This window comes from Salmo salar, chromosome 16, assembly GCF_965601325.2.
Source record: "Salmo salar chromosome 16, fSalSal1, whole genome shotgun sequence".
Lineage (NCBI taxonomy): Eukaryota > Metazoa > Chordata > Actinopteri > Salmoniformes > Salmonidae > Salmo > Salmo salar.
In genome coordinates, this window is record NC_138306.1 from 81150064 (window position 1) to 81163702 (window position 13639).

The 13639-nt window shown below is 40.4% G+C and overlaps 2 protein-coding genes across 2 annotated transcripts; both read right to left on the reverse strand.

The window, feature by feature from the left end:
• Nucleotides 1-155: 155 nt before the first annotated feature.
• On the reverse strand, nt 156-6037 carry slc19a2 (solute carrier family 19 member 2). The gene is made up of 6 exons (XM_014151099.3): nt 5824-6037; nt 4715-5278; nt 3122-3368; nt 2730-2922; nt 2156-2297; nt 156-2033 (listed from the first exon to the last, which is right to left on the reverse strand). The coding sequence occupies exons 1-6, from the start codon at nt 5944-5946 to the stop codon at nt 1842-1844; spliced, it is 1461 nt and encodes a 486-aa protein (XP_014006574.1). The 5' UTR covers nt 5947-6037; the 3' UTR covers nt 156-1841.
• Nucleotides 6038-7247: 1210 nt separating this feature from the next.
• On the reverse strand, nt 7248-12531 carry atg3 (Autophagy-related protein 3). The gene is given in 12 exon segments (NM_001146493.1): nt 7248-7769; nt 8340-8408; nt 8630-8757; nt 9264-9419; nt 9528-9562; nt 10249-10318; nt 10455-10504; nt 10685-10792; nt 11215-11285; nt 11633-11682; nt 11901-11942; nt 12365-12531. Coding segments are annotated over 12 exon segments (954 nt in total). The 5' UTR covers nt 12437-12531; the 3' UTR covers nt 7248-7666.
• Nucleotides 12532-13639: the final 1108 nt, after the last annotated feature.

The window sequence follows — 13639 nt, forward strand, 5'->3', positions numbered from 1 at the left end:
TACATTTTTATATTTATGTAACCAGAATAAAAGTGCCAGGTTGCTTCAAACTCTCAACACTTGAGTTGTTTTAAATACATATTGATATTACAATGCATGCTTGGTGACATGAGCACAAATGTTTGTATTCAGAAATAAGAAACAAATGTCCCACATTTCATACTACAAAACGATTTGTTTATTGAAAAAAACATTACACAAGAACAAAAACAGAGAGAACTGAAGAGACTACACTGCAATGTAGTAATTGTGAAGTCAAAACCAACATATTGTAAAAATATGAAATAAACATTCATTGATCTGTAAAAAGCCTACTATAACTAGGTGCTCTATTCAATCAGACCTGCTTTAGCAGACATTTGCATAGCAGTTGTTTTGGCGGCGTCGGAGGCGGAACGGCTTCAGAGCTGTCAAATCCACAAGCTGCTCCCAGCATGATACCTAAAGCGGACCTTGCCATTGGCTGCACGGAGTCCCGTTAAAGAGAAATCCCATGCAGCCTTGTTTACAAGTTAGAACACTGGAAGTGTGAGATGTAATCTACACCTCGATTAGGCTGATGGAATTCCTTATTATTTTGTTTAATCACTTTCAATTTGACAGTCATTTCTATATCGACTACACTTTCTCCTACTGAACTTCTAAAGCAAGTGGGACGGGGTGTGGCTTCATGACAATGATCAAGAGCAGCTGCTCACCGATTTGACAGCTCCAACACAGTTTCACCACCAAAACGTCAGCTAACGCCGGTTAACACTTGATCTGATTGAATCCGGTCTTAGTATCAAGACATAAATATGTTACCAACATGATTGAAGATGACAAGATTCTCATTATGACTAAAGAAAAAAATTGAATGGGGCTAATCTTTTGACTATTTTAGGGTATGCTGTTGTAATATATGGAGGAAGCATGTTGTGTAACCGGTAAGTTATAACATGTGCTGTAGGTGCTTTTGGCCTTTCAGTGACCACCAGACAACACTGAATCAGCTCTCAGTAGATAATCATCAGCTTCAGTCATCTGCTACAGCGCTCAGCCTTTCAACTACTGGGATTTGTATTGATAGTAAAAAAAAGCTCATTTGTATTAATACAGTATGGTTGAACCACTTCAGTAGTAGACCTACATTCAAGGCCAGTGATTATAATACAATAATATACTGTAAATATGGCCTCCAATTCCATGTCAATCACATACATATGCTTTTCATTTTTGACCCATGAATGTATGGTTAATATGTAGTCGCTAGATATTAGATTGTCAAGTGTCTTAAGATAACTATGTCTATCTATTGCTGATCAATCAAATCTTTGCGACATTTGATTCGATGCTTCAGTGAGTACATTTTATAAAAAGCTATTCTTGTAACAATTGAACTCTAACAATTCATTTTTCTAACAGTTCAGAATGTAACATTTATTGCTTATCCATTGACTTACTTTGGTAGTTAAGGCAACGATTTAAAGTGACGAAGGAAAAGATAGTAGGCCAACTACCATTATGCAACACACCACAAATAAAGCTTTTGTGTGACAAAAAAAAATGGAAATCACAAACAAAGCCTAAATATAGGCGAACTACACATTTTCATTAAACCCATAAGGCTATCATATAAACTTTAAAATGTTACACTCTGCAAGTGTTTTTAGGCCTGCACCCAATCCATGAATGATGTGCTTGAGCAAGCGAAGGCGTACAACACACTTGCATAGTGTGATGACCACAGTTGGGGTCAATTCCATTTCAAATCATCCTGAATTGACTGAGTTTAAATGGAATTGGGTCCAACACTGGTCCTGACGTGTTCCTCTTTGTAGTACTGCACCATAAACAGGTAATCATGTCCCTGTGATCTGCTGCAGCTCATTGAGGGGAGGAGAGTCTCTGCTAAGGCAGTCTGACTCAGTCTCTCCACTATCAGTCTGAGGCTGGGCCGCTGGCTGGGATCTTCTCCTCAACACCAGCTTGTACAGCCCGGCCACGAGGAAGACCACTGCGATCACGGCGAAGTAGCTGGCGTATATGAGAAACTGAGACAGAGAAAATATTTATCAAGCTACATCAGTGTTGTAACAGTAATATGACTCTTTTTAAAAACAAAACATATTTTACATCCAAACATCATGGATAGTATTGTCTTTAGATAAGTTACCTGTGGGAAAATGTCCAGGCCCAGCCCGACAGAGTCCACTACCACAACAGTAAGCAGAGTCTGAAGCAGCAGGGCAATGAAAGTGTTCACTCCAAACACCAAGGCATATCGCTGCATACTCAGGTTGGCAGCAATCTGATACCTGGTGGAGCACAAAAGACTGTCTTTAGAAATACAATTTAAAACATAAAAGTGGAGTTTGAATACACAGTAGAAAGATGAAATTGAATACACAGTAAAGATATCATAGGTAGACAGCTTACTGTAGGCTTCTACCGTAGCTATGATACAATTGAGTCCAAACATTAATAACAAACTTTAAATCCCTGGACATCATATGGTTTTCAGGGGATGTCTGTCTGTCCTAATCACGTAGCGATGGTTATATCATGTACTGTAGGTCAGGATGTCTGTCTGTCCTAATCACGTAGCGATGGTTATATCATGTACTGTAGGTCAGGATGTCTGTCTGTCCTAATCACGTAGCGATGGTTATATCATGTACTGTAGGTCAGGATGTCTGTCTGTCCTAATCACGTAGCGATGGTTATATCATGTACTGTAGGTCACTCACGTAGCGATGGTTATCAGCAGCATGTAGGTGGCTCTGAAGACCACATAGGAAGTGTAGCACACCCAGATGTTCCTGATGGTGTCCATGAGGTACACAGCCACAGCCATGACCACTGAGAAGATGCAGAGAGCCAGCTCTCCCCAGACTGCCCAGGAGACCTTGATGGAGCCAACACCGAAGGCTGCTAACGCACCTAAGCACAGACACCAGGGGCGTGATCAGTCAGCAGACAAACAGAACATGCATTGAAATTAAAATGTGCATTCTTATTTGATTAGATTCTGCTTCCAGGCTGACTTGGAAGTATGGTAACGCAAGACTATTCTTTAATCAGTTCAAGTAGTATCTTCTCAGGTTGTAATTCATCTGAAACGGTACTTCATCAAGTTTACCTAACAAGGTGGAGACTGTCTCCACGTATCCATTGTAGATCACAAACTCCTGGGAGGGCAGGACTTTCTCCCACAGGGCCTGAACATAGTTGACCAACTGGAAGTAGCCACAAGTAGAGAGGGCCCACCACACCGACCAAGCCAGGAGGGCAGGGCATGAGTAGCACTGCAGGAAGTCTTCCCATAGGATCCCTAACACGTCCACTAAGCCACTGCTAGCGCCACCACCGTCACTGACAGTCACGACCTGAGTGAAGAAAATTGTACAGAGTTGAGTAAGAACTTGCGTAAGAATCAACGGACTCAAATGCTCTGAAAAGAACCGCTTCCTGAAAGTGAGTGATGAAGCAAGGTTTTAGTTCAATGTATTTTTTGTAAATGCTCTAGTATTGCAACATTCAATGGTGTCAATCAGGATTGTGTCAATCTAGTGTCTTTCAATTTGGGACAGCAGAGTTGCATGACATCAATTAATAAACAACAATTAATGGTTTTATAATCAGAGCTGCAACATGGTTCAACAACAACAGTTAAATGGTTTTATAATCAGAGCTGAAACATGGTTCAACAACAACAGTTAAATGGTTTTATAATCAGAGCTGAAACATGGTTCAACAACAACAGTTAAATGGTTTTATAATCAGAGCTGAAACATGGTTCAACAACAACAGTTAAATGGTTTTATAATCAGAGCTGAAACATGGTTCAACAACAACAGTTAAATGGTTTTATAATCAGAGCTGAAACATGGTTCAACAACAACAGTTAAATGGTTTTATAATCAGAGCTGAAACATGGTTCAACAACAACAGTTAAATGGTTTTATAATCAGAGCTGAAACATGGTTCAACAACAACAGTTAAATGGTTTTAACTCAGAGCTGAAACATGGTTCAACAACAACAGTTAAATGGTTTTATAGTCAGAGCTGAAACATGGTTCAACAACAACAGTTAAATGGTTTTAACTCAGAGCTGAAACATGGTTCAACAACAACAGTTAAATGGTTTTATAATCAGAGCTGAAACATGGTTCAACAACAACAGTTAAATGGTTTTAACTCAGAGCTGAAACATGGTTCAACAACAACAGTTAAATGGTTTTAACTCAGAGCTGAAACATGGTTCAACAACAACAGTTAAATGGTTTTAACTCAGAGCTGAAACATGGTTCAACAACAACAGTTAAATGGTTTTAACTCAGAGCTGAAACATGGTTCAACAACAACAGTTAAATGGTTTTAACTCAGAGCTGCAACATGGTTCAACAACAACAGTTAAATGGTTTTAACTCAGAGCTGAAACATGGTTCAACAACAACAGTTAAATGGTTTTAACTCAGAGCTGAAACATGGTTCAACAACAACAGTTAAATGGTTTTAACTCAGAGCTGAAACATGGTTCAACAACAACAGTTAAATGGTTTTAACTCAGAGCTGAAACATGGTTCAACAACAACAGTTAAATGGTTTTAACTCAGAGCTGAAACATGGTTCAACAACAACACTACTCAGTCCTTCAAAGAGGCCATGGTGACCTGTCTTACCAATAACAATGAAAAGATCACGCTTTAAAAAAAAAAAAAAGAGGCTCACCATGGTGACCTCATCAATCTTCAGAGGTACTTTGCTCTCAGGGTCCTCCGCTTCATCCATGGGAACCCTGCTGTTCTGATGCACCGGCTTCTCCCCCTCTGTTCCCTGGCTCTTATGGAAGAACAAGCTCTTACCGGGCATGGGCAAAAACCAGGGCGCCACAAAGGCCAAGATCACCGACACCAATGTGATAATACTGAGGTAGAGCAGTGGGACCTGAGCCACAGACACTAGCAGCTGCCCAGCCAGCGAACCAGCGGCGGAGCCCAGTAACGTAACACTACGACAGTAACCAGTGACTCTCTGGTACTGGGCCGGCTCCACCACACTGTAGATGTAAGAGTAGTAGGCTATGTCTGTGGCAGTGGCGAGGCCAAAGAACAACTCCAGAAACTGCATGGCCAGCACGCCCTGGGCCTTCACTAGCATAAAGTAGGTCACTACCAAGCTCACCGCCTGCAGGATCAGCACAGGCTTGTAACACAGGTAGTCCGTTGCCAGGAAAACTGGGAAGAGTAGCACAAGGTAGGAATAGGTCCATATTGGGTAGATTTCATTTACAAGCTGTGGACAGAGGATGTGTATACAAAGTCAGCCATGTTATTGTAATTCACTCCTAAAGGACAAAATAGATAAACGCTTCCAATGGACAAAAATGTGATGTAACGCTAATATTCAAGGTTGCTGCCTGTTTAGCTATTACAAAGCAATAAGTAACCTCCATATTAGTTAACTAGGCTACCTTTCTTCATTGGTGGCACAAGGGAAAAGCAATTATTTTCGGATTTGAGACTTTTTTCAAAGGATTTGAGACCACATGAGCTAGTGGTCCTATTAAGAAAATATTTCAAGGATTGCAGTCAAACTGGATTAGCACGAGGATACAGAAACAATGTTAACAAGTTAATGTTACAGAAGAGCCAACGGTTCTCTTGGTTGTAACGTTATATTGGTGATATAAAGAAATGTAAAAAAATAAATAACATATGATTGCATTAACGTTACAGATATTCACATGTAAACAATACGTTATTTTGTAGATTTAGCTAGCTAAATGTAGTTGCTTTTTGCACAATGAACAAGAAGCTAATGCTCGTCCTTCTACTTACCTCTGTTTCAGTAAGGTTTTTATCAGGTCCCATCAAAAACGCAGTTAAGAAAGGCTCAGAAGGTCGGAGATTAGAGAAGAATCCATAAACACAAAGTAAGATCGTGGGATATAGTTGAGACATGTCAACCAAAAAAAAAACACCATAACGTGACCTCCACGCACCACAGTGGCTAGTAGATTTGATCTGACAGCAATATGGAAAACTAAGTGAAAATATTGTGCGTCGCAGTAAAATGACGACAGAACCTTCGGCCAATTAAATGAGAGCAAAGAGGGGGTTTGTCTAAGGCAACAAAATAAGTGTCTATTTTAAATGAGGCACACACGCTGGTATACTTACCAAAGTTATTACATTTTCTAAATCAGATTCTGCCCATTAAAATGGATGTATATATTGATGTGTATATTGACGTTGATGTGTATGCAGGGCTCGTCTGTAAAAGAGACCTTGGTTTCAGAATGACTCACTGTCAAAAAAGGTTAAATAAAATACGAATTACTATTTGAACAGTCAGTCTAGCTACAAACTCATTACATAACCTTATCTATTCTTAGACCATGCATACATTTTAATCTAGCTATCAATTTGCTGAGAAAAGTATATAATTTCAGATGCCATATGTGCTTTATAATGCATGATCTCAAGGGCATTCACCCAGTGGTAGTTTTATAACGGCATAATGTATACAATCCATCATATCAATAATATTGGGGATTTTTCTTGATATAAATGTACATTACTTTAAAATGTTTAGTGTGTTAACACTGAGCTGTTACACAAGGAGTCTGTAGGATCAACAGATAAGAGAAAGGGCCACAACACCTGTCCAGCTGATTGTTGGGAAAAGAAAGTACTCTGGAGTCAGTTACTCAGACATTTTACAGTCAATATTTCAGCGTTAATGAGTGAGTTATACATACTGTTAAGAGAAGAGTACAATAGTTAACAATGAATATACTGTGCAGATCCTTAGCCAAATGTGCAGAAATAAAGTCTTGGTTGGTTTCTGACGTCTTTATATATTTGAGAAGACAGTCAAACTCCTGATGATATACCGTGTCTTTGAATAATCTGGTGATACAGGTAACCTTGCGTGTCATCACACAAAGAGGTAACGCTCACATATTCATACAACACAATCATCATGACATCATCTCTACAGGACAAGACAGTGGAACTAGGAGCAGGGTTGAAAAAAACTTTTAAAAAACAAAGAGAAGAGCTGGGCAAAGAAAACTCCAAAAAAAGGACACCAACCCCACTTACAGGAACCAACGATGGTCCTGGGCCCAATAGATCATGTACACGTCACCATTAAGACAAACTGGCATTGGTCTGAACCAGTAGAGGTCCAAACATTAGTCCAGCACAGTGCATCACACTGAAAAAGCTATAATGCAAAGTGGACAAAACATTTGTCAGATTTCTTTCAACGACATTTAATTGATAAGCATTTGAGAGGACATTAGTGGCACCATTACTATAGTAAAAAAAAAAAAGATTTGTGTGGTTATAAAAACAAAATGGAGAAAACTTGAAAGCCTATCTGTCAGTGAATTCATGTAAAATAACTATATTTATCTTTGAATGGTTGTTAATGGCAGAGCTGGGCATTTGCCAAGTACAGAGTGAGAATCTTCCAGACAAAAACACTGCGAGATCGGTCACCACATAAAGCCATTACAGCATTACCAACATCTGTACACACCCATCAACCCCTCAGCGATTCAACCTATTCCCACGCAAAGAGTCATTCCCAGAGACAACATTCCGTACCCCACTAACGCTGCCAGCCAGAAGACAGATTCCTCCTACACTCAAAGATGTTTGCAAGAGTAGCCTACACCTCTGTAGGATGGAGCTTCATGATGAAGTGCTTTGTGTAGTCGTATTCTATCGTGGGGATGACGGCCTGGACAAACTTCAAGAAAATCAACAGATACCTGAAACATGAAGTTAAGGAATAATGTGTAGGCAAGAATGGAAGAGAAACAGTATTAGCAAGATCACTTGTATTTACAACTCACCTTAGCGTGGGTTACATTGAACTATACCATGGCATTGTTGAATACTCGTTTCACTATAAAGCACAGTATATCAGCACGTTAGAATTCAACTATAGAAATTGAATTCTACAGTGTTTGAGCTGCGTTTGAAAGCAAGTCGAATTGAAAACATTGAATTAGATTTTTCATAACAGCAAGCTACGACTGACGGTTTCTTTGTTTGGTTACCAAGGCAACTACTGTAGTTATCTAGTAAACTTGCTAGCTATCTCAGTGGATGTTGAAAACATTTCAAGCAGCACATTTGTTAAATTATAGCCATGGTATGAAAGGAATAATCAACTCGTTCCCTGGAAATGAATGCAACTCTGGAAAGTAAGTCGTTCATTATTTTCCATAGAACACATAGGCCCATTATCCCTTACATAATGACACATACATGTAAATCACCAAGCTGCATTAAAAACACTTGACTTCAGCTCAGCTGACAATTCACTTAAAGGATGCATATGAACTCCAAGTTCTCCTCCCCCCTCCGCCACCGTCTCGATTATCCTTTTCATCACTTCAGCATGTCTGGAAAACAGGAAGTGGCAACATTAGTTTACAGGACCATAAGTGCTGCCTCGATGAGTAGTACAGTCGGATCAGGGCCCATACTCAAAGTTTTTCAGAATAGGAGTTCTGATGTGGGATCAGTTTTAGATTATAATGAATAAAAATGGGGACCTTATCCCAGATCAGCACTCCTCCGATTTTGAGTTACTGAAAGCATGTTCATGATCGCTTGCTTTTACCTGCAGGGATGCACAGAGCACATGGCCGGGGGTGGTAGGTGGGGGTGATTTTCGATGGTGACCGTTTTCTTCACATGATCCTGGCTGATGTCCTCGTACATCTGATCCACTGTCAGGGGCTGTCTGCCCTGTAGGAGTGAGAGGAAATGGTAAACACAACGTAGAACCCAGGAACTCGGTTTCCCAGGTAAGTCAAAGACATCATTCTTCCTCAGCTGTAAGAACGCATCTTGGGATTTAAATCCTCAGTAATATTCACAATGCAATCCAAAAGGACACACAGCAGTATCTAAATGACAACATGTTTTGTTACTGTGCACATAGGATGCACTATTTGGTCAACCCTAGAAACCCAGTTACAGTAAGCTGACTCCATACTGCGAGAGCTAGTTTACAAATCAAATACATTTTGTCACATGCGCAGAATACAACAGGTGTAGACCATACAGTGAATGCTTACTTACCATCCCTTAACCAACAATGCAGTTAAGAAAAATGTGTTAAAGTATTTACTAAAATAAACTGATGTAAAAAATAAATAAAATAACAAATAATTAAGGAGCAACAAAATAACAGTTGCAAGGCTATATACAGGGGGTACCGGTACAGAGTCAATGTACAGTAAGTGTGTTACCTCATCGTATCCAAATAGCCAGAGTCGAGGAGTCTGATAGTATTTGTCATATGTGATGTAGAGGTCATAGGTTCGAGTCTGCAGGATGTCATCGCTCACAGCCTCTCCCGTTTTGGATTTAGACAAGTCCACCATTTTACTGGTGTCCAGGGTGGCCTGGAAACATATGGGGGGGAGGGACTGAAGTGAAAAATGGGGAATAGAGACACTTCCTGGAAACTAAAGCAATGTACAATAAAAGTTACAATACTGTGAACTTCTGACCTCATCTGTTTCCAGTAGTCCACTCTCCTCATACTCTGAAAGAACAGAACAAGACAAACAACCATTACATTACTTATTTAACTATGAAAGTCAGTTAAGAACAAATTCTTATTTACAATGAGGGCCTACCAAAAGGCCTCCTGTGGGGGCTGAGGTTAAAAATAAAATAAAAACAGGCCAAAACGCACATCACAACTAGAGAAGTATAACCACAGAACAATGAGACAGATATTTCACCGGACGTATAAATGTGAAGCAACTGCTTGGAGTTTCCACTCACTACCAAACATGGTAGTGAGAGGAAGCCCAGCGGCCGGGAGTGGGAGAAGACGAAACAGGATGGATTTTGGCCAACATTCTGCACATTTTCTCATCGATTAAACATTTGATCTTAATTCAATTTTCTGTTCCCAAAACTAAAATATGCTACAAACATAATCAAGTACGTTTTGTAGACTTTACCCATTGCCAAAGTTTTTAAAAAATGTGTTGTTTAGGAGTGCAAAGCCGAGTTGGGTTATTGCACAAACGCACTTCAGAGTAGGTGTTCCCTAATGGAAATATGCACGTGTGCTAGAACGCACCAATAGGATCTCGCTAGCTTGTGCTTGGCTCTGCCCATTATGACTCATTTGTTCCCGTTTGAAACGAAAGGCTGTGGTCTATCTTGGTTAGTTGTAAAAATCTTTGGTATATTCCTTGAGGAGTAGAGAGTAGACACCTTCCATATCTGCTGCCTCGTCTTCATCATCATCTCCATTCCCACTAGCACCAGAGTTCACATTCATGTCCTTTCAAAACAAAGGAATACAACTATTTTAAGACGTCTTCAATGGTATTAATCTAAGGTTGTTAGTTTGAAACATTCATTATCAATGCATATTACTAGGATTCAATAACAAAACATAAATGTTCCATCAAATTTACCTTGTTGTCCAATGAGATTTCTCGTACAGCTTCTGTAACTCCCCCTATACCTAAAATATAAATATGAAATATAACATTCCTGGACAAACAAACCCAAAAGCTAACTTTATTTATAATGTATTCCTGAAACTGCACTCTGCAACACATCAATAATGAAGGTATATTGCACTACAACATAAAAGACCCAAGAAAATGAACCATTGTCACAGGAAATGTCTAAAGTGTCCAACCTGAGTTGTGGTAGGTGTCGACCCATCCTCCATCGCCGTCATCCTCCTCTATGATAGCTTCCAGTTCATCACAATACTCCATCTGTTTACAGCGCTTGTAGCAGGGAACTGTAGGCACACACACACAAAATATACTTTACTACAGCAACAATAAGGACAAGTAACAGTATTGTAGAGAAAGCGCCACTTTAATAAATGGATCACTAGTCACTTAAATAATGTCACTTTAATAATGTTTACATATCTTGCATTACTCATCTCATATGTATGTACTGTATTTTATACCGTTTATTGCATCTTGCCTATGCTGCTCTGTCATTGCTCATACATATATTGATATGATTATATTCTTATTCCTTTACTTAGATTTGTGTGTATGAGGTAGTTGTTGTGGAATTGTTAGATTACGTGTTAGATATTACTGCACTGTTAGAACTAGAAGCACAAGCATTTCACTACACTCGCAATAACATTTGCTAACCATGTGTATGTGACCAATAACATTTGATTTGAGTTCACACAGTTCTTACCATTGCGGGTCAATAGGAACTGCTTATCCTTGGGTAAATACGGCTTCACCTTCTCCTCTTCCCCAGACACCCTGGAGGGAATAAACATGATGTGACATCTGGGACTACGGTGCTGTCAAAACAACATACTGTAGTTGATGCTATATTCGGAGACAGCATAACATCCATCCAGAGTAATTACATGCTCATATCAGACTAATTAGATTTGAGAAATTAAGTGCAATTTAGCTGACTACAATATCATGGAGGTGGGATAAAGTCCATTTCAATTCCTGTTAGTTGAACTGGACATCGGAACATCGGCATTTCTTCATAAGAGTGTAATTCAATTTCAGAATTGACTTGGATGGAGCCAACCCATGTCCTGGGGGTAGCGTGTACAATATTGAGTATCAATCTTACTCCAACGGACACTCACCATTGCCATGTGGGGCAGTGATGAACAAGGTGATCCCCAGCAGCTACAAACTAATGGAAAGAAAATAGAGATTTAATAGGAATAGTACTAGTTCAGTCAGATGACAATTACTCTGAGTCAGGGAAAGGGACTTGTTGGAATTGACAAACTTCTCCAAATCTCTTTCAGTTGCACTTACTTGCCCAAATGATGAAAGCCTACATACGTGTGACTTGTTGGGCTTTCTAAGTGACTCAGTTACAAATGATACGAAAGACAACTTCCTCACCTCTTCTGGAGTGATAACTCCAGTCTCCTTGAATTTGGATTCCTATCAGACAAAATAATGAAGTCATATAATTGTTGTTGGCAGTTTGGTATATTTAACGTGTGTGACTGCCTGCAAACAGTTTCATTACAGAGGAGGTTAGACATTCCATTCTTAATTGCTTGAAGGTCTTAAACATTGACTGTCACATTTCTGAAATGTGCTTAAATGGAATCATGCGAAGCTAACGTTAGCTACATTGACATAATGACAAGACAGTCATCAACGCCATGAAACCTCTAAATATTTCATAAACTGAGATTATACACTGCAATAGGACTGTAAACAACGAATTGTAGCTACATAATACATGTTGTTGAGAGCACTTGAGGGAAGACTTCCCGATAACGCATGCTAGCATCTTACACACCACTGCTGAGTGATAGCAATCTACAGTAGCTAGCGATACAGCTAATTTAGCTTACCTTCAGCACTGGAGTAAAAAACTCGGCTACACCAAGGGCCGTGCCTTTAACGGAATTAATGGCGTTCTGCATGTTAGCTATCAGATCGATCCACGACAGATGTGTGCGTCTTCAAACGCCGAAGGACCGTCGGTTTTCTGTTGTTTTTTTTGTCAGCAACAGATCACATGACTTGTCATTTGAGGATCCTCTTCCGCTGTTAAAGTCTCGAGAGATTTGTCTGGACGGCTCAAGGGTTGCCCGATCATGACTGGCCCAGGCCCCAAGGGAAAGTTAAATAGACTTGAGTTCTTCAATCTGGAATAAGACCTTTATTCAGCGTACATACAGGTAAATTACAAAATAAAGGAAACACCAACATGGTGACCACAAGCCGCCAGAGCGGTACAAACCTACATGTACGCTACAGTCACAAGACGCAGGCCTCGTTATTGTTCCTAGAATTTCTAAGCAAACAGCTGGAGGCAGGGCCTTCTCCTATAGAGCTCCATTTTTATGGGATGGTCTGCCGATCCGGTCTCAACCATTAAGTCTTTACTGAAGACTCATCTCTTCAGTGGGTCCTATGATTGAGTGTAGTCTGGCCCAGGGGTGCGAAGGTGAACGGCAAGGCACTGGAGTGACGAAACCCCCTTGCTGTCTCTGCCTGGCTGGCTCCCCTCTCTCCACTGGATTCTCTGTCTCTGACCCTATTACTGGGGCTGAGTCACTGGCTTTGCTAGTCCCTAAGAGGGGTGCATCACAACGTGCCAGGCATTTTTTGGTATACTCGACTTGAGTGGGTAGAGTGGCTGATGTCATCTTCCTGTCTGGTTTTGCGCCCCTTTGGGCTCGGGTGGTGGGGGAGATCTTCGTGGGCTATATTTGGTGGTCTGTTGATATCTCTCTGGTGGTGTGGGGGCTCTGTTTTGGCAAAGTGGGTGGGGTTGAAGAACGATCTGGCCTTAATTTCCCATGTACTCTTATAATCTCCACCGGGCACAGCCAGAAGGGGACTGGCCACCCCTCAGATCCTGGCTCTGCATTAGGTTTCTTCCTAGGTTCCTGCCTTTCTAGGGAGTTTTCCCTAGCCACCGGGCTTCCACATCTGCATTGCCTGCTCTTTTGGGTTTTAGGCTGGGTTTCTGTATAAGCACTTTGTGACATCTGATTGATGATGACTCTAAGCATGATGGGATGTTAATTGCTTAATTAACTCAGGAACCACACCTGTGTGGAAGCACCTGCTTTCAATACACTTTGTATCCCTCATTTACTCAAGTGTTTCCTTTATTT